Source organism: Amblyomma americanum, chromosome 1, assembly GCF_052857255.1.
Source record: "Amblyomma americanum isolate KBUSLIRL-KWMA chromosome 1, ASM5285725v1, whole genome shotgun sequence".
NCBI classification, from domain to species: Eukaryota; Metazoa; Arthropoda; class Arachnida; order Ixodida; family Ixodidae; genus Amblyomma; species Amblyomma americanum.
The window spans coordinates 16,482,926-16,504,445 of record NC_135497.1 but is presented as its reverse complement, the minus strand read 5'-3'; the positions used below and the strand labels follow the sequence as shown (position 1 = coordinate 16,504,445).

General features: G+C 44.8%; 1 protein-coding gene across 3 annotated transcripts in view; it reads right to left on the bottom strand.

Annotated features, from left to right (window-relative positions):
* Positions 1–21,520, bottom strand: part of LOC144110360 (E3 ubiquitin-protein ligase KCMF1-like) — a 61,256-nt gene that overhangs the window by 22,126 nt on the left and 17,610 nt on the right. For 2 of the 3 annotated variants that reach the window (XM_077643216.1, XM_077643222.1), the window contains exons 2-3: positions 15,347–15,514; positions 10,115–10,254 (exon numbers count right to left, since the gene is read on the bottom strand). In XM_077643216.1, the coding sequence (XP_077499342.1) occupies positions 10,115–10,254; positions 15,347–15,514 (308 nt within the window). Of the gene's footprint in view, positions 1–10,114; positions 10,255–15,346; positions 15,515–16,126; positions 16,170–21,520 lie in introns of those variants that run through there. The other variant, XM_077643229.1, reaches the window with a different exon arrangement.

The following is a 21,520-nucleotide window of genomic DNA, read 5'->3' as shown; positions in this document are numbered from 1 at the left end:
TGAATTTATATATTTACTTATACCTGAAATGACCCTATTGGGGTATTACATGAGGGGTGGGCTATTACAGTTCTTCCATGAGTTTCAATGAATGCCTTGAAGTGTGCTGGACTATTGTGATGAACAGTGTTAGCAGGAAGGAGACTCCAGTCCTTTGCTGTCTTAATTAATGAAGAAAGCATTTAGCTGTGCAGTGGTATATGCAGAAGGCGGATAGACTGTTTCACTGTGATTACGACGATGAGAAACACTGAGCAGGCACTGATGAGAGTCGCCAAGTGGAGATTTGTAAAACTTATAAAAATACATTGATGCAAAGCCAACAAACGTGCCTCTCCTATTACGCCTTCTGTGTTGTGTTGGGTTTAATGGCGCTTAAGCAGCTATGGCGATCATGCGCCAAGCTCAAGGTATAGGAAAATTGTTTTGTGCAGATTTTTACTAATATTGTATGTAAAAAAACATGATGATGTACAGGGCCTAGAAATTTAGTACGTTCTATTTAGTAATGAGAGAAGAAAAATTTTATAAATGGCTAATAGTAAAAGAAGGCCAGGTAACATCAGCAGCCGTCCTTGGCTGGGCAAGGATCTTGAGGCTCCCAACCAATCAAATAAAGACCTCAGTCTTCTCAGGAATGAGAAAGTAGCTGATGTGTATCATATAATAAAGCGAATTAGAGGATCAAAATGAACTTTAAGAACAAATGCTCCTTTTAAAAGCTAAAAACACAGGATATATTAACAATGACATTTTCACCTAAGAGCAGCGCTGGGTGCAAAGGAATTCATTACAAAATTGAGTAAGTACTTTTTCCCTTAGTTTTTCCAGATTCACACAAGAGAATAAAATGTGGTTAACTGTAAGTTCACCTCCGCATTGTTCACAAACAGGTTTTTCGTTGTTGTTGTTGTTCTGTTGGGTTTAATGGCGCATAAGCATCTAATACCCCTGTCACACGGACAATGCAAAGGTACTTTGAACTAATGCCCCATTACTCTAAGGACGAACGCGCGCTGCCACACGAATGCGCCAAAGGACACCTAGCTCAAAGGAGCTTCGAAACAAGGGAGCTCGAGTTCGTCCTTTGAGGCTTCAAGGGAGTACTCTCTCTCCCAGTGAGTTAACAGCATAAATAAATTGAGAAAAGAAACATTCAATTTTCATTTTATAAATTCACTTCATAAGATTAGTGGTGTTATAAAATATAAGATCATTTGTTTTGTGGCAGTCACACCACGCCATACTCTCGTTCCAGATATACGAGCGTCACGGTAGCCACGGTAAATATGCCGCCATGCCGGCCCTGTTGTTTGTTGTTTGTAGCGAGTAGCGACGGAGAGCAGCTTGTCACATCTGCGGTGCTGTTGCCACTAGACTCAGGTCGCCACTGCTCGCCCACTATTATCGCGCGTCGAGACTGCACTGCTCTTTTTATACAGTTTCGTGCTTGTTTTTTTTTGTGTGTGTGCGCGTCGACAAAATGAGTGGCGGTGAACCTGCGGCGTCTGGCAGTGCCAAACCGATAAAACCGCGCACCACGTGGACCGAACGAGTCGTCGCGTGGACTGTCACTCATTTTGATGGAGACCGCCGAACACAAGAAACGTTACCACAAAAACAACGATCGCAGGGGCAAAAGAACCAAAGGGAACAACCGAAGAACGAAGCTGAGCCTGAGCCAGACTGAGCGAGTTGGGCTCAGTGTGGCCAGCGCTGTGATGTTATGCTCTGTACTTGGAAAATCATGTCATTATTGCAGTTAAAATTGCGTTGCTTTAACATAATACGGTTATAAAACTAATTTACTAAAAAAATGTGACATTTCTGTATTTACATGTGCAGTGAGGTTTGCAATTTTAATAACGCTTTTCGCCCATGAGGGCGCTAAAAACTTCTTGCGAAGGTCGTTCCACAGCCGTGTAGCACGGAGGAACTCCCTTGAAGTAGTGCTCCTTTGGGAGCGTAAAGGAGCATTAGTTCAAAGTGCGTTTAGAGTGCCAGTGTGACAGGGGTATAAGACTATCATGCGCCAAACTCAAGGTGTATGAAAATTGTTTTCTGCGGAATTCTACAAACGTGAGAAACTCAGTGGTGTACAGGCCTAACAACTTTTGATCGTACTTGTTGTTAATGAGAAAAAAACTTTAAAAATGGCTATTAGTAAAAGCTTTAAAGAGAGTCGGGTAACCTCAGCAACCATCCTTGCCGCGGGAAGGATCTCGAGGCTGCCAACCCATCAAAAATAAAAACCTCAGCCCTGTTCTCAGAATGAAAAGGTGGCTGAGGTGTATCACCATACGTAGGTAGGCGCAAGGTTGGAATTCAGAGTTCTTCAAGGAGGCAAGCTTCCCTTCAAAAGCTAAAAACACTTGAGATATCAATAAATGCATCTTGACCTAAAATCACCATCATCCCCCTGCAGGGATGTCCCTGCGGGTGCTCGGGAACCCGTGGTGTCGCCACTCACTAACGCCATCACGTGGGGAGCCCTCCTTTCCCCCCTTGAGTAGTCGACGGCTTCGCGGGCCATGCACGGAACGGGCAGCGGGAGAGTTGAGAGAAAGAAGACTGAGCAACGGCGATGCAGGCAATTGGGTCTGGACAACGCTGGGAGCCGCAGCTGTCAAGGTTACGGCACTCCGTTTGTGTTTCTCACCTGCCTGTCGCCAGTGCTGTACCGAGGAGGCCAACAGTTGGAGCAAAATAACTGTAACACAACCAAGACGAACACAAGAAAAGACCACACATGACTAGGACTAGCGCGCTAGTCCTGTGTGGTCCTTTCTTGTGTTTGTCTTGGTTGCGCTACAGTTCTTCAGTTACAACATGCACCATCTAGCTCAACAAAAAGTTCTAAGCCAACAGTTGGGAGTTATCCAATAAACACCTTTGCCTGTTGGCTATTCCCTGGTGTGTTATTCTTTGCGGCCGCAGCTGTGGTCCGAGCTAGCGGAGCGGTCCTGTCTCAGACCACACTGCAGGCCTCACAATGTGTTGCTCTCGAGCTGTAACTGTTACCACGCTGTGCATGATGTCACCAAGTATAGAAGTGACTGTGTTTCTAGAGTGGAGGCCTGTAAGTACACTAAAGGAATCTGTGCAAATAATACTGTTTGCGAGGTTCTCATTTACTATTTTTTCTATGGACACAGAGACTGCGCAACGTTCTGCAGTGAAGATGGATGTGCGCCATAGAAGTCGAACTGTTTCCTCCAAATTCCCTCGCACCACTGCGCTTCTTATGTAAAATCAGTTTTTGAGCCATCAGTGTAAAAGTCTATAAAACTACTATATTTTACTTTGAGTGCAAGGAATTCTTGTACGATATGTTGCTGTGGAGTTTGTTTCTTACAGAAATGTGTAAGAGTGAAATCGCAGATTGCAGCGAAGTTGTACCATGGGGGCAGTGGGTCTCTTGTCAACTACGCCGCGATTTTGGAACATCTCTTCAAATCACAAGAGCAGTGGTCTGGTAGTCTGAAGTTTGTTGTTAAACAGTATTCTAGATAGGCACTTTGTAACTATAGGGTAACATGTTTCGGTAGGGAAGGGTTTAGAATGTATAAGCACGTGAGCATGCTGCTTCTGTCTGCAAGTGGTGGTTCGTTGGTTTCTACTTACAGACTAGTTATGGGTGACGTCCTGTATACACCAGTTGAAAGACGCAAACCTAAATTGTGTACTGGGTTTAGTCGCTTCAAGTATGACCGCCTTGCTGAAACCATATACTATGCAACCATAGTCTAAGCAGGATCGTACCACAGAGCGATAAATTTGTAGAAAGCTTGCCCTGTCAGAACCCTACTGTTTGTGTGAAAAGACTGAGTATGTCCAGTGATCAGAAAGCTTTCTTTTTCAACACGTTTAAGTGAGGCAGGAAAGTGAGCTTTCTGTTAACTGTTATGCCTAGAAATTTATGTTCTTCACGGCTAACTCTATTTCGTTCAGTTGTAGGGTGGGATCTGTCTATATGCCTCGTTTGAGCGAGAAAAGAATGGCCACTGCTTTCTGTGGAGAAAAACTGAAACCATTTCTGTCTACCCATATTGCTAGTTTATTTATTGTTAATTGTATTCGTCTTTCGCATGTTGATATGTTAGAGGATGTGCAAGCTAACTGAAGACAGTCTACATAGACAAAATACATGAGGGACCTTGTGGTCATTTTCCTAATAGAATTCGCTTTTACAATAAAAAGAGTGTGCCATCCGGTAAGTAATATATGAACTGTTCATTCAGTTAAAATTTTTTTTTTGAGTTTTCACCGCGCGATGGTTTTTAATAACCCTTCGAAGTTGGGTGATCTGCTGTCGTATCCATGATGGCGTCGGCGTTGCGCACTTCTGCTCCGTGCAAATGCATGCTTCCATCGATCCTGATGCATCTGTGACTTTTATTTTTACGATGATAACAGCTGTGACTCAGAAGACAACTTCGGTTTGCTGGATTTTAGCACAGAAAGCGAAAGTGCGTCGATACAGGCCGGAATGTCAACAGGCATCCGCCAGTAACTTTAGTTTTCTCCGAATTGTTTCACTGCGCTCACACACTGATCTGTAGATATCCTCCGTTTGCTGAAGGCCACAGTTCTTATCTGTAGGGTGTCAACGTCTTTCGGGAGGGATCATTTGCCAGCCACGCAGTGCCGTGTTTTCCCCTGCAAGACAACCAGGCCTGGACCTCAGCATCGCGCTCCGGAGTGCCGCGCAGCGGTTCACCAAAGCCATTTTCTATCTGCTGTTTTGTAGCGATAGCTACATTACGGTAGCATCTCGAGCCTTCAGCGTGGCAGCAGACTTGTGCAGGGAGCTTGATATTACACCGTCAACAATGGCAACGATGCTCAAAGATCGGGACAAGATCATAAAACTACATCGAGAGTCACAGCTGGCTCCCTCAAGAAAACGTCTGCGGCTGGGCAACTACCGTGGACAGCGACTTATGTGGACAGCAACTTTCGAATTATGTGGATAGCGACAGCGCGGCGGCTACATCCGCGGAGCTCACCACCGAAGACATCGTGAATCAAGTGCATGAGCAAGAAGAATGTAGTAGCGACGAAGACGATGCCGACACTGGATCAGCACACGAAGAGGAAGAGATTGTTTCCAGCTCGGATGTCCTAGTCTTTCTAGGAAAGACCCGATCATTCCTCGGGCACTGCAAAGATGTCCCCGATGACGTGCACAGGAAGGTAGAGGATGTGGAGGCGTTCGTCCTGCAGCGCTTGTCGTCTACTCGCCAGAAGAAGATAACAGACTTCTTCAAGCAATAAATTGTAGTTAAACTGTGCCAAGCGTTATCGTATATTATTTACTTACCAATACATAAATCTGCTGCAAAGGTACGGAATTTTAGTTCTTGTGATGCATTACTGACATGCAAATAAAGTTTTTCAAGTACTACAATATTTCAAAATAACGAATTAAATTCGGCGGTCCCGTGAAGTTCGTTGTAACGAGATTCTACTATATTTACATTCTGCACAAATAAACCTTCAGTTGAAAGTTAGCGCTCGTCCAGTCTTTTTGTCTGTTGTTCTTGTTCTCTTGCACTACCACGCATTTGCTTCGGTCCAGTGGCCTTGACTGGAGAGACAGGGAAAGCTGCCGCAAGTACAGGGGCACACAGCATAAATCACTATATGAACTGTGACCACCATGTCTCAGGCATAGGAAAATTGCCTTTTTCTACTGACGACAACGGCAAACAAGCTATACCTACATCTCAGCTGATAACAGAGACCAGTTATAGGCCATGACCTCCAATATCGGGCATGCTAAGCCTTGCCCATCCTTGCTGCATCGCCTAGCATCGGAGGCCATATGTTTGAGCATCATGAACAACGTTATACGAATGAACTGCGTCGCGGTACTGCATGTGCAAAGCAATTGGAACAGCATGTCGCAATGTGTTACAGCGGGCCCCGCTTTGAAAGAGTTGGCAAAGAAAACTATGGCGCGTTCAATTTGAACTTCATGTCTGTTATACGAAAACTTAAGGTTATATCCAATTCTTTCCAAATAACTGAACACGCACAATTTCAGTGAATTGAACAGAAAGATATTCCAATAAATAAAAAAATGCCCCCCCCCCCCCCCCCTGCCTCTTGGCTTACTCCACATTGACTGAAGCAAAGATGCCCCAACAGCAATACAATGGCAGGTTTGCTAGTAAGAAATGAATGCCCCTGAAATGTACTCTGCAGTGCTGATCATCATTGTAGCTCACGGCCTGTGCCAAACTACGATACTGAAATTCACTTCGAGGTGGAATTACAGCCCTGAAAGACTGCATGGCCACTGGCCTCAACAGGCATTCTGACTGCCCACACGACAGCAGTATAACTGTCAATTATAAGTGCTTGCCCAATGGTGCAGTTATTAGGTCGAAATTTCCTTTTTCTTACATCAAGGAATATGTGAAGGACAGTGACCAGTTCAGCTGATCAGTTAAACAAGACACTGCACTGGACTCAGCTATAGACAAGCGTCAGGCCGTGAAATCAAAGAGATGCGGCGACGCTGGCGTCAGCAGTGACTTTCATTGTGTAGGCAAAAAGCGGGAACTTCCGCATTGGGTGCACCACGCTTGCGTGTTTTTGGGCACAATTCACGGCGTGCCGACAAATTGTGGTGCGGTTGGTTGAGCCGCAATACAGAAGAAAGGAAGCGGCATAAGTTTCCACAAGTTTATTGCAGTCAGATAGGCGCGAAAGCAACGGGCAGGGGCCGAGGAGCAAGACAAGTTCCGCGACGGATCTGCTTCACGGCTAATTATTATCGCCGAGCTCCTTTTGCCCCTTGGTTTATTATATTGCATTTCTGCATTCAAATCTAATAAGTTGGTTTGTGTCTCTGACTTCGCATCGTTGCTGTTTGGTCGCGTGGTGAACTGTGCAAAAATCAAGTAACACCTGCAACTCGTTAGATCTCATTCTGTCGTGCTCTCAACATAAGTTTAGGCGCGATATTCCGTGTGCTTGGAATCATAAGTTGAACGCAGGGGGCCATTTTCTGATGCTTATCACTTGGACAACATCCCAAGCATCACTTCGCGCAAAAAACAGACAAAAAGCTGCCGCCAGTCGCCTTCAGCGTTCACACCATGCTGCGCTTGAAGAAGCACCGGACTCGGGTAGTAGCATGCACAATGGTTTTTCCTGTTTTCATTTCCGAGAATTTCAACAAGTGTGTCATTTCACCGATGCTAGGATCTCGACAAAGTCACAGAGTATTATTTCCCAAACTATTTGAATTGTCACATTGTAGGTCGATCAGAACCTGGCGGACACAGCAAATTCCATGCCAAAAGCCACTCCAATCAAGCAAAATGCGCACACATGAATAAATTTTAAAATAAGAAGCAAAATCTTAGAGTTTAGCAGAGTGCGCGTAAATTTCGTTTGGAGCACGAGGAAAACGTCTATGCATACACCCGTGGAGCTCTCAGATCACATTTGCGTTATTCAAAGCAGCTATAGTGTTCTTTAATCTCGAAGGTCTCCGGAGTGAAGTGGTTCGGTGATAATAGGAAGCACATTACAAGGTTCGTCGTGCGAGAAAGCTGATTTGCGTCATTCATCATGTCGTCCTATCTTGCACTAACTAGCAATCGGATATGCCTTATCGGCCCATAAGTTGAGAACTGTGGACGATTAGTTCCTCCCCATACCTCGTGTGCTTTCACCCGCCGTAGCGCTGCGCTGTTACTTGTTGCCAATTAGGAGCGGACAAGAACCCGATGCAGTGCTCCGTTTACTAACTGCGTCTGGCTAACAGGCTGAAAAAGTGCAGAACTACTCTCCCAAGCATCAACAAAAATGTTTCTAACCACAAGCGACGCGCACGCTTTGAAATATTCACATACGCGAGTTGGTTTCGAAGGCAGCGTCGCTTGGCACAGTGTAGGCGTGCTGCGTTGTGCCTACACCCCATGTCGCTGCCGACGGCAGTGCCACCCTTGTTTACAAACGTGACACTGGTCTATATGCATCTCCAAAAAACTGGGAGACACTCAAGGGGAGATGCGCGTCGAAAACGCGAGTTTTCCCGAGTAATTTTTCAGTTTTGAGTTTTTGCCTCTAAAATTATCTTTGGACATTCAGCTACAACTTCCCATAAGATCAAGGCAAAATTCGATCGCGAAATTAGTAAAAAGTCTATTTTATTCAACCACGGTGGCTCGAGAAAGTGCTGTTTTTCGCGCAAATTGTCAACTTTCGAGCGCCTGCATCTCGAAAACGGCGCGTTGCCCGCCATAGCCGTTTGCTGGGAGAGGTAGAGTAAGCCTTTTTCTCATCTGCAGTTTCGCATCTGGCCGAAAATAATAAGAAAAACACTTTTTTCTCGCATGCTCCAGCGGCTCTACTGATCACGTGGTGCTCTAGCGAGGCCACCATTGGCCCAGACTGATGCGATGCTGTGGCGAAGCCTACCTCCTTCCTTTCCTGCTCTCGCTTTGTACGGCTAGTACGGCGTCTTGATCGAGCTCTGCGGCCTTTTAGCATTTGTTCATTCGCGATGGACAACTTGCAAAAGCGCGATTTACGAGCTCGAAAGTCTCGGACGAACAACTCGTACCGAGGACGCCGTCGCAAACCTCACCGGAAAACGGCAACGGAAAGCAGTCACCCGACACCAGCTAGTCCTAGCCAGGCCAACGGGCAATCGGACGAGATCGATGCCGCGGTGGACTTTTTGAGCGCCTCGGAGGTGAAGATTGGACTCTTCAAGGAAGATAAAGCAGCATGCGGTCAACATTCTGCGAGTGCTGCGAGATGCGAAATCAGCACGCTTACGGTGCTGGTAAGCGGTGCTGCTTGCCCTACGGGTCGCACCTGTACCCTTGCGGTACGCGAACCGGCGGAAAAGCGAAAGGGGCTTTCAGCTTTTCTTGAGCTGCATTGAGAAAATAGTGAGTGCCCAGCATCGGTGCTTTCTGCTGTGCACACCTCGAGCCCCGTTGTGCCCAGTGAATTTGCGGATGGCGCCAGCGGAAATCGGGACTATCAGAGTGGAAGCTCTCGCGACGGCTTCGCCGTCAACGTGAAACTGGTGGTGGCTGCGCGCGCGATTGGCGTCGGGCACAAGCAGCTGTCGCGATTTTGTGCTATTCTTGGCCTGCCAAACCCATTTGCAGTGTTTGCTTAATATTTCTCTATTTTGCAATAATGTTTCATGTGCTTTAGTGAAGTTTCTGAAGAATACAGATGTTTGAAACTTTCAAATGCAGTTTTCTCCATTTGTAGTTTTCAGCATTTTTTACGTTTCGTGCAACAAATTTCAAGTACTTTCAATATTCAAATTTGTATGAAATTTTGCACACAGCCTCTTCAAAGTGTGTAGAATGATGTTATCGATCTGGTTATAAAATATCTCTTCAACATTTTTTGAAAAGAATTCAGAATGTTGACACATAGTGCCCAAAATATACACTTTGGTGTTCCTGATTTTGTTTTACAATTATGGGCTAAAATGAATAAATTTGAAGTAGATTTCAACATACTACATTACCAAAGCAACACAATGAGCTATTGCAAGCTGTTCTAAACATATATTTCATTATCAAAAAAGTGTGCACAAAATGCCCTATATTGTGCTTGTGTGGACCCTTTTACATAAAAACTAATATTGCATGCTGAAACTAAATACATATTTGGAATCAGCATTAAAAACTCTATCAGTGGCCAGAGTTTCATAACCTTGGGTTCAATATTAAAGAAAAAGTGTCTTCGAGGAGCATCTCCCCTTAAGCACCGCCTTTAACGGTACGACATGACAGCAGTTCCTCTTGCACACACTGACATGTATAGTATTTCCTCTTCCGCAATCATTATAATAAAGACCACACAACATATATATAAAGCCCCACTTTAACCAAGCCATACGAACGTGTCTGCGTGACGTAACAGTGACGTGTCTGATTCCCAACCTGAGGGCCCGAGGGTTAGGGGTTTTAAATACACCACTAGTGTAGCTGGCACCATCTATGGGAGCCCCTTGTAATCAACTAGTCCTAACTTTTCCGTCCCGCAGACACCGGCTTTTCTGTGACATGGAGCCTTTACATTTTCGTATAAAAGTGCAATCAAGAGGAAGAAAGCCACTTACCACTTCTGAAGAGGCATCAGTGTGCTCGGCTGACGCGTGCTCTTGAAGGGTAAGCTCCGTAAAGCCCATCTTGCCACAAATGGGGCACGTAAATGACTGCGGCTGCTCCACCGAAACAGCCTCCCCACCATAGTACAAGTCTGCAAAAAAACACACCAATGCAGCAGGTTGTGGGGAGAATAGGGAAATGCATTCAGTTCCATCGGAATCGGAAGGGCACCTTACAAGCACCTCTTCATACCAAAGACTATCAGACACATAAATTAAGACTCCATGTTTTGCTTGGCAGCTAAAGATTCATTTATTGCTGAGAAAGTTGGATTTCATAAGTCACACAATTCAATGGGGGCGTAACCTAGCCTCACAGTTTGCTTGTGAACACAGCCAGTGGTGGCAAAGCCTGCAATTTTTTGTCGCCTTTTTTCACTTATAAAACCTTCACTCTCAGCAAAAGCAGCCACCTGCTGTCCTTAGTGTCTTTTTCATGCACACTGAAATTTCAGTCAAAAAAAATTCAGCTGCTGTGCCCCAGCCATTCTGGCATGTCCCCTAACCATCTCCTCCAACATCTTTGTTCAACTAGTGGCTCTGGAATTGATGTCCTGCCTATTGCAGTGGCTTACAGACGCCACTGCCCATGGTAACCTTGCTACGGTGCTCCCATCACATATTGGCTGCTCTATGACGGCACACTGTGAGAAATGAGAGCTTTCTTGCACCCTGTGTACACTGCATGGAACCGTGTGATACCCCTGCCACACGACAAATTTAATGTCATTCCAACCTAATGTCATTCGATGCATTGAATGTCATTTGGTCTCTTTCGGTGCTACACGGTAAAAAATGTCATTCGAAAATGACGTCAGTGACAATCAGTGAAAAAAAAAAAAAGTACAATTGAAAGACATCAGCACGCATAAAAGATGTCTAAAATTGTTATGTACTGTTTCAAAAGACGGTGAAAACATTTCTGTGCAATATTATAAGCTTAACATTATTTCTGGCCATTGTGCACCACTTTAGCCATCAAAAACCAATTCAAATACAAAGTCAACTACGAATCCGATAAATGTAAACAAACAAATGGCTGACACGGCGGCGCACGGATTCACTGTAGCGTGGAGATGCACGGAGCGTGGAAGTGACTTTCAAAAGGTGAAGAGCTCAGTTACATTTTTAAGTACTTCCGAGCTAAAGGAACATGGAACGTCAACCAACAAGAAACACGCAACTCAAATCGATCGACGATCGCGGGAAAGGCCCTGCTTTACGGTCGGCTGCTGCTGTTGGCTGCTGCTGGGACCGAGAGTAACAGCTATCCACGACAGCTTCAAGTGTTAAAAGGTTCGCACCAAAATTAAATTTTTTTAGCAGAACTTAATAAATACAGTTTCTTAACTTTGGCAGTGGCTCAGGTCGCAAAATACCATGCACTCGCTTGCACACTACGTATGCTGGATGCAGTTAGGCGTGCTCGCGGTTGTTACCGCGTGCTTTATGGTATCCTTTGCCCGCCATTGTCATGCAATGACATAAAGGAAGATCAAAGAATGCTACAACTCTGGCAATTCCCACCCGCGGCTGTTTTCTTGCAAACACACATCATGCAGTGAAATGAGCTAAACGTGCTCATGCGGCTTTTTGGCACACTAATGTGCACTGTTCTAAACATACCAACATGACCATGCAAGAGCGGCACAATTTATCATGGCTCTCTACATGAATCAAATAAAATTGTCATTCGCATTAAAATATCCAACACTCCCTTATATGCTCGCTTAACTTCTACACTCATTAAATTATTCTGTGCAATCAACAAAAACGCATTTCTTCGTCGCAAGTGCGCCAGCCAGTGCCCCGTGCTCACCAAAACTGCTGCGGGTGATAACGTGTGCAGCTAAATCTGCGTTTTTTTTTTCCTTGCGCTGCTTTAGGCGTACAGTCGCGAGTAAAAAATATTAGCACAATGACATCACTGGAGTGGCGAAAATCACACCTCATGGCTGGCATGGCACCCTTGCTTTGAAAACACACCCGAGACTTTTGTTATTGGCGTGTTTGTAACTGCAGCGCCGGGAGTTGCTATCTGCCACTCCTGTGGCACGTCACTAGTGCTGATCTTTTGATTTGATTTAGGGAGTTTAACGTCCCAAAGCGACTCAGGCTATGAGGGGCATCAAAGTGAAGGGGTCCAAAAATTTCGACCACCTGGGGTTCTTTAATGTGCACTGACATCGCACAGTACACAGGCCTCAAGAATTTCACCTCCATCAAAATTCGACCGCCGCGGCTGGTATTGAACCAGTTTTTCGGGTCACCAGCCAAGTGCCATAACCACTGAGCCACCGCAGCAGCTTGGGTGCTAACCTTTTTTACTCGCGACTGCACTATGCTGATGGATAGGCGAGTGAGCATAACATCTTCCCCGCTATGAAGCCTTTGGCGAGTACACTCACTGGAAGCGTCAATCGAGAACCACGCTAAACTTTATACCGTGGCCTATTGTGCTATTAATTTGCGAGAAACCTATCGAGGCTGATTTAATCTTCCTTTTTATACTTCTACGCGGATCCCAGAGCAGCAGAGTTGGTCAATATATGCTGCTTCTGGAGTGCGTGGGCACGACGCAGCCGCGCAATCCTGCCGGTAGCTGTAGCAGCTAGTCGAAACAAGCGGGTGCAACCTGTTTTGCCTACTGCGTGAAAGTCGCTACTGACATCAGCGACACCGCATCTTCCATGACGTCGCGGCGTGAAGGAGGCTTACACGTACTGCTAGCAATACGAGGTATGTGAACAGTCACAGAGCAGATGCATGATCACACCATGTGACACCATCATGTGTCTCATAGACCACTAGCAGCTTCAAACTGCATCAGGTTATTCATGGGGACTACTTCATGAGGTCTAACCGGCTCAAGGAGTACGTGTGAAGCTTGGCCTTGAAGGTGACTTTGGAGAAAACTAGCACATCAACAGCCCATGCAGAAATAAAAAAAATTGCTGTGATTGGGTTTCAAACCCACGGCGGCGTGAACAGATCAGCTTCGCTGGCCACTGCATGAGGGCACTATGCTATCACCACAGCCGATCATGCCTTGTAATAAACTGCAACACAGCCTCGCACTGTGCATTGAACATCGTCGTCTTCATCAACTTCTATCTGCAGTGCGAACAGATCAGGTCAGATTAACCTCGATCAAAGCTTAACCCAAATCTAATATTGTCACAAAACGTGCCGATGACGCGCAAAGCAAAACCATGAGCCAACCAGGCTATACACATGGTTTTGCACATCTACTCGGTTTAACTACATTAAAAACATGCATATTTTTACTCACGACTCGTCATTACAGAAAACTTTCTCTATGGACACTTTCGCTTGGGAACCAGCGTCCATATTAACGAAGCACAACTGTACTATAAAGAAGCAACGAGTCGGATACAATTCCAAAGATGCAAATGCCCCCGCCCCCTCAAAGCAGGTTCTCCAGCCCAAGGCGCTGATAGATTCTCACGACACCGCAGTTAATCCCCTTGGACCAGCTAGCGTGACATCAAAGGGCTTAATCGGATTAACCTCAGTGTCATGAAAATCTGTTGACATTATTGGCTAGAGAGCCTCCTTTGAGTGGCCTCTGCTGCTCCTTTCTCTAGTTGTACCGAACTACAATCAATTATGTCTAAGCAGGCAGCAACTCAAACTCCAGCCAGCCATTTGAGTGCTAAGTGCCCAGCAACACTACTAAAACACGATCCTCATCATCATCATCATCAGCCTTACTCACCCACTGCAGGGCAAAGGCCTCTCCCATGTCTCTCCAACCCTATCCTTTGCCAGCTGCATCCACCCTTTGCCTGCAAACTTCTTAATCTCATCCGCCCACCTAACCTTCTGCCGCCTCCTGCTACGCTTACTTTCTCTTGGAATCCACTCCGTTACCCTTAAGGACCAGCGGTTATCTTGCTTTCGCATTACATGCCCTGCCCAAGCCCATTTCTTTCTCTTGATTTCGACTAGGATGTGATTAACCCGTGTTTGTTCCCTCACTCACTCTGCCCACTTCCGGTCTCTTAACGTTACACCTATCATTTTTCTTTCCATGGCTCGCTGCATTGTCCTTAACTTAAGCTGAACTCTTTTCGTTAGCCTCCACGTTTTTGCCCCGTAGGTGAGTACCGGTAAGATTAAGCTGTTGTACACTTTCCTCTTGAGGGAAATTGGTAAACTGCCACTCATGATCTGCGAGAATTTGCCATATGCGCTCCACCCCATTCTTATCCCTCTAGTTATCTCCCTCTCATGATCCGGATCAGCTGTCACTACCTGCCCTAAGTAAACGTATTCCGTCACAACTTCTAGGCTCTCGCTGCCAATTGTGAACTGTTGTTCCCTTGCTAGGCTGTTGAACATTACCTTGGTTTTCTGCATGTTAATTTTTAGACCCACTGATCTACTCTGCCTGTCTAACTCATTGATCATGATTTGCAGTTCACCTCCTGAGTGACTCAGCAAGGCAATGTCATCAGCAAATCGCAGATTATTTAGGTATTCTCCATTTATTCTTATTCCCAACTGTTCCCAATTCAGGCCTCGAAATATCTCCTGCAAACATGCGGTGAACAGCATTGGCGAGATCGTGTCTCCTTGCCTGACGCCCTTCCTTATTGGAATTTTATTGCTGACTTTATGGAAGGCTATGGTAGCTGTGTAGTTGCTATAAATATCTTCCAGTATTTTGACATAAGGCTCTCCTACACCCTGATTACGCAATGCCTGTATGACTGCTGAGGTTTTCACTGAGTCGAATGCTTTCTCGTATTCAATGAAGGCTATATATATAGGTTGGTTATATTCTGCGCATTTCTCTATCACCTGATTGATAGTGTGAATATGATCTATTGTGGAATATCCTTTACGAAAGCCTGCCTGATCATTTGGTTGATTAAAGTCTAACGTTGCCCTGACTCTATTAGTGATCACCTTAGTAAATACTTTGTAGGCAACAGATAGTAAGCTGATCGGCCTGTAATTTTTCAAGTCCTTGGCGTCTCCCTTCTTATGAAGTAAGATAATGTTTGCATTCTTCCAAACTTCTGGTACAGTCGAGGTCATAAGGCATTGCGTATACAGGGTGGCTAGTTTTTCTAGCACGATGTCCCCTCCATCCTTCAACAGACCTTCAACAGACCTTCAACACGATCCTATGAGAGCAAAAATCGATGAACTTACCAAAGTCAGAGCGTGTCAAAATGCACTGCATGGCGTGGTCTGGAGTATGCCTAGTATTAGTAGCTCCTGCCTCGTAACACGTGCCACAGAGGTCGTAGTCGTAACAGATCAGACACTTGTAGCGCTTGCCCCGAAAGTTTGCTTTCATACAGGAATCACAGCTCACACCTGCAACACAGCATTAAAATACAAGCCATCGTTTCAGCCATAAGAAAAAAGGGAGCATCATTATGGTTCACTCCCCCCACCTCTTAGGCCCAGGAACGAGGGTCTACACCTGTTTTCACTGCAGGCAAATCTTTTCACAACCAGTTGGCTAGACACAAGAAATGGTCAGCCCATTAAGTGTTTCATACCTTTTCATACTATCCACATCATTCTTGTGCTGTCATCCCTTGGGGGACACGACAAATAAAAAGGCCAATATGGTCAACATTTTTTATTGCTCAAATCACTTTTTTTTCTAATTCTTTGCTCTCAGTCTGTCTTGTGAAAAAAGCTAGCAAAATATGGCGTAAAAATTAAGGAATTTTTTTTTGTGTGTGCTTATTGAAAATTGGATATACATTATACATGCATATCTAATGAAAGTAGTTTTAAATCACACATACCCCCTCCTTAAAAACAGTTCCTGCCCAACTACTGAGCCATAAAGCACTGACTCCATCAAGCTTAAACAGTTTCATACATTTTTTTAGTGACATCCATAAAACAGTCCACAAAGCAGTTATAAATTACTACTAATGATCTGGATAATAATAAAAATCAACACTGACATACCACAAGGACTGTCCGTCACGGTGACTCAGTGATTATGGTACTCTGCGCCTGATCAGAAAGACTGATTAGATCCCAGCAGTCGCATTTCGATTGAAACGAAATGCTAGAGGCCCGTGTACAGTACAATGGCAGTGCACGTCCTCCACTACGGCATCCCTCATAGCCCGAGTCGCTTGGGGATGTTAAACACCATAAGCCAACCAAAAACCACAAAAACCAGCATAATATTTCAGCAGTCACTTCTCATACATCTATCCCAGCATGGCTGCACCGCTGCGTCAATGCTTCCTTCCAAAGACAATTCAGCTGATTCTGCATAGCCACCAACCACTCCAGTTACATTTTGCTTCATACAGCAGGGCCAGAGCACATAAACCGACTGTAAACTATTACTGTGCTGTGCAGTCACACCTAACCTGCAAGCAGGCAGGCGTGGATTTCCCATTCGGCTCTCCTAATGTTCCTCATTTGTGCAATCAGTGGACGTGCTACCCTCAGTGGCTGCATCCGGCTAGTTGGCCATGATTTCCAGCGCAGCCAATTCTTGAAAACGCTGCTCGTAAAGCTAGCCAGTGATCTCGCTCTTTAGTTCAACTGATTTTACAAGTAACCCGTGTTCAGCTCCACTGAGAGCACTGAGAGGAGTGCCTGTAAGCCTGGTTGGCTACAAACACACGCACAACTGACCTCAACCATGCTTATCAGTTGGCACATCCTACAGCTTTATGGCAGACACTATTATATTCCACTTTTGTATACCACCAGGGTGTCTAATGAGCTCTTCTTTTCAAGATTCTCGACTGCTGTATATTTTCCCTGACCACTGAAGAGAAGGGCAGTGGCTGATGGTAATGGGCAGTATACATGAACCATTCACTGTTTACTGGAACTCTAAACAGCACACTGCAAACGAAATTCTCTTATTTTTTCCTGAAATACGTCCAGCTCAAGCTGTGGTTTTTGAAAACAGCCTTCCAGCTCTATAAAGGGGTGGACATAGCAGGAAGTTGTCCTCTCCATTCTTTTGAGCGAACTGACTGGTGCACAACTTTCTGAAACAAATCCCGCAAACGGTGCACAGGACGGAGGCGCCGCGTCCTTGTTGCTTCCTGTGCACCATTCGCACGCTCAGTAAGGAGTACAGCAGCTAGCACATAACAAAGCAGCATATGCAGTGCTTGCTTCGTGCACAATGAAAAAAGACAAACTAGGCAGACAAGATATCACGCCTTACATGTGTGTGAAGCAAAAAAGAATGATGCAAACGTGCACGGAACGGATGCTGGGCACTCGCTGTACTGTCTCAGATCACTGCAGATCATCGTGTTCATTTCAGTTGGTGCTGACTACAATACTTGAAAAGCCTATCTTTGATACTGATACCCAGAAATTGCATTTCAGATACTGATACTGAACCAAATTGAATTCTGATATAGGTACTCAATACTGTATCAATACTTCAATACAACACTGAAATTGTCAATACTAATAAAACTAGTATTATGATTTGCCAGGTTAAAAACTTTGTCCATGGTTTCTGGTCTTCTTAGTGTATATGATATAGCGCACTGTATTTGAAACGGTTTAAACGAATCCAGCCACATGGATTTCCTTAAGCTCCACTGTGCTGCAGCTGGTTTCGTTAAATTTAGGATTGAAGTGAACCCACTGGGACGCTGAAACGATTACTTCCATTAGCAGCCTAGCAAAATTTTTTTTATAGCTAATGTTCTTCATGTGAGCTGGTCTCTAAGCACTTGTCTATTCGAACAAACCTTAAGTTTTTTTCTAATGCTCTTCGTTTGTTACTGCAGTATTTACTGGTTGCCTATTATTTTTTCAATTCAAGTTTATTTGCATCTATACATGTACAGATGACGGGAGTACAGACAAAAAGCCAAATGAATTCGGCTTGACAGGGTCTGTACTCCCTACAAAAATGGAATAAAGAGAACACAAAGATACAATAATGAATAAACGGAAAAAAAAAGCATTGGTGATCATTCCATAACAAAACTACATACAGGCAAAAAAATAAATGACAGAATGCTACAAGGAATTAAATAACAGAAAGCGTATAGTATAAATGATACAAATAAAACAGCCTTGAAATTCACATGTATAAATAATAAGTTAAATACAAGCAAAGAAAATTGGTTAGGCATTTATGTCGTCAGTGTATACTACAGTAAAGCCAACAAAAAAAATCTACAATGAGCCCCTTAAAAGAAGAGATGGGCATCTATTTAGTTTCTAATGGATTTAACAACGATGGCAGTGTGTGGCGTAACATTTGTAGACCGTGGTTAGTGCGCGCTTTAGGAACATACCATGTTTCTCTGTGACGTGTGTTGTAAATGTTAGAATTCATTGTCAATAGAGATAAATGCTCAGAAAATTTGATGTTCTGTTTTTTCACATAGTGAAATGCTTGACTAAATATTACGATATATGGAGGTGACCAACTGTAATGTAAGGGCGCTGAAAAGAGGCTGCGGATGAGTGTCATATGAAGAATTAGCAATGGCGTGCACTGCTTTCTTCTGCAATAGAAAATTTGTGATGTCAGACATTGTGGTGTTTCCCCAGACTAAACGACAGTAATTAAGATGGGAAAGGAAGACAGAATTATAAAGCAGTTTTTTTATGCTCAAGGGAAGAAAAAATCAAGTTTTCGTAAGTATTCCCACAACATGAGCGATTTTGTTAGCAACAGAGTCTGTATAAAGATTCCAATGTTCTCTTGAAATACGACCCCGAGGCATTTAATGGGTGGCACAAAGTTGATAATTGAGGAAGCCATTTGAAAATGGCCGTCAATGTGGATATTTTTAGTTACTTCAGTTATTGTTAGTTATTTCACTAGCACAATGTTTAACTGACAACTGAAGTTGAACTTTCTTTGTTAAAAGCTAGACAACAAAGAATAAAATGGCTTGCGAGCTTTTATTAAGCACAACATACTGTCCTATTTATTTAGATTTTTGTTACTTAACGGTCGCAAGAAGCACTATTTCCTCGAACCGCCAGTCCGAAAGAGCCCCACGATGTGGCCGTACTTTATAAGGATAATCAACAAAAAATCTGCTGCGGAGATTTCTGGTCCAAATGATGGCTGTGGCACTTAGCTCTTTCCTTACCACGGCACTAGGCGTCGATCACCGGTGATCGAAGTTTTTGAGCGCGCAATTTGAAAAAACCACAGCTCCCCTGGATTTGTGGCGCCATCTAGGTGGTTGTATACAAAGTAGAGTTTCCGTTTCTGCACGGTTCACATTTTTACCGCATGGCGGCGATTTTTAAAGGACGCGCGGGCTCCGAGGTTGACGCGGACTTGAGCGGAGCGATGGCGTCGACATCCGGACTCGCGCGCGCTCAAAAGATCGCAATTTTGCTCGATCCCGACGATCCGGCAAGTGATCTTTTGGACGCATCGAGCACAGATGACTCGGACATCGATGTTGCGTCGTCAGAGTTCAGCTCAGGTGAGGAAAACGCAGCTGATCAGCCGGGAACATCAGCTGTTCCCCGCAAGTAATGGTTTCGGATTTGCCGTCCCCTTTGTTTATGGATATCTAGAGTCGGTTCAATTGCCCTCTTGGTGTCCAAACTATTATTTTCTTTGTTTATAGAGTGTCCACTTCATTTGGGCAAGATGTGCTTCCGCCAGGTCAAAGAAGCGTGGAGTTTCGACCCCAGAGAGATCCGGGCATTGACCTCGGGATGGCGCTCCGTAGCGGTCCGAAGCGGCTATCGCGAGCGCTCGATTTTTTTCGCCTTTTCTTTACGGCGGATGTCATTCTTGCTATTTGTAAAAATACCAACAAGTATGCATGGATGCACATCCTCGAGAAACCTACGTACAGCGAGAAGGACGGTTCGTGGAAAGAAGTGACCCCAGCAGAAATGATGAAGTTCATCGCCTTACTATTGTATATGGGAATACTGGAACTGCCGCGGCTACATTTGTGTTGGAGTACATCAAAATTGTTTTCCGGGCTTCTCCCTCCAAACATTATGCCAAGGCGACGTTTCACCGCGCTCCTGGCCATGCTGCATATTTCGGACCCGGAAACTAACGGCGCTGGCGCACAAAAACTCGACAAGGTGTCCTGGCTTCTTCAGCACATCAACGACTGCTCTGCGTCATTGTTTCAGCCGTATCGCGAAATTTCAGTGGACGAAAGGATGGTGAAATCCAAAGCGCGCTCTGGAATTCGGCAGTACATTAGAGACAAGGTTGTGAAATGGGGCTACAAATTATGGGTTCTTGCGGACCCGAAAACCGGCTACACCATCCAGTTCATAGTATATACAGGGAAGCGTGAGAAACCTAGTGCCAATGGGCTAGCCTTTGATGTGGTAACGAAGCTTTGCGACAAGTACCTTGATCGTGGGTACATTATCTATATGGACAATTTCTATACTTCGACCTCTCTTCTTGTGCACCTCTTGGAACGCAAGACACTAGCCTGCGGCACAACGCGAAAAGATCGCAAGGGATTCCCCACAGAACTGAAAGGCGTCACTTGGGAGAAGAAAGCTAAAAGAGGAGACATCCGCTGGCTGAGAGACAAGGGAGTCTTGTATCTTCAATGGAAAGATCGGCGTGTTGTGCATATGGTTAGCACTGCACACACAGCTAACTCGCACGTGCTTGCCAAACGAAGAGAAAAGAAGGACGGGAAGTGGCATCAAATCGCCATAAAAAAGCCACAGCTCATTGACGAATACAATGCCGGAATGCTTGGAGTCGACAAATCGGACCAGCTGATTGCCACGTACAATGTTTTGAGGAAATGCGTCCGATGGTGGAAAACGTTATTCTTCCATTGCATCGACATCGCAGCTGTGAACAGCTATATTATTTTTCAAGCATATCGCACGCAGCATCCCCAAGCATCCGAGCTTTCTAGGCCTTCTCGATTTGACCAGCTGGCCTTCAGGACAGAGCTGATTGGACAGCTTCTAGAAATAGAGGACACTGCACCAGTTCCTGTCCCTCCCTCGCCAGCTGCACCACGCAGAGGTGTACAGCACAAACCTGAAAGAAAGGACGTCCGCCGGAACTGTAGGAAGTGTTACGAGGAGAAGAAAGTTGAACACAAGACGAATGTGTTCTGTCGCACATGCAATGTGCATTTGTGCTTCACCACGAGAAACTGTTTCGGCGACTGGCACACCAATCTGGTCGAATGAAACATTTATGGCTCCAAAAGTTATCGAGCTATGACTTTCAATTTTGCTGTGATATTCTCCTATGGAGTGTTAACTATTTTCTGTCTATCATAAGCTTTGTAGAATTTTTTGCACTCAAAATTTATGTTACTCATTAGAAATGTTTGCGGTGAATTTCATTAATTATTTGTGATTGCTAATTTTTATTGCGCATTT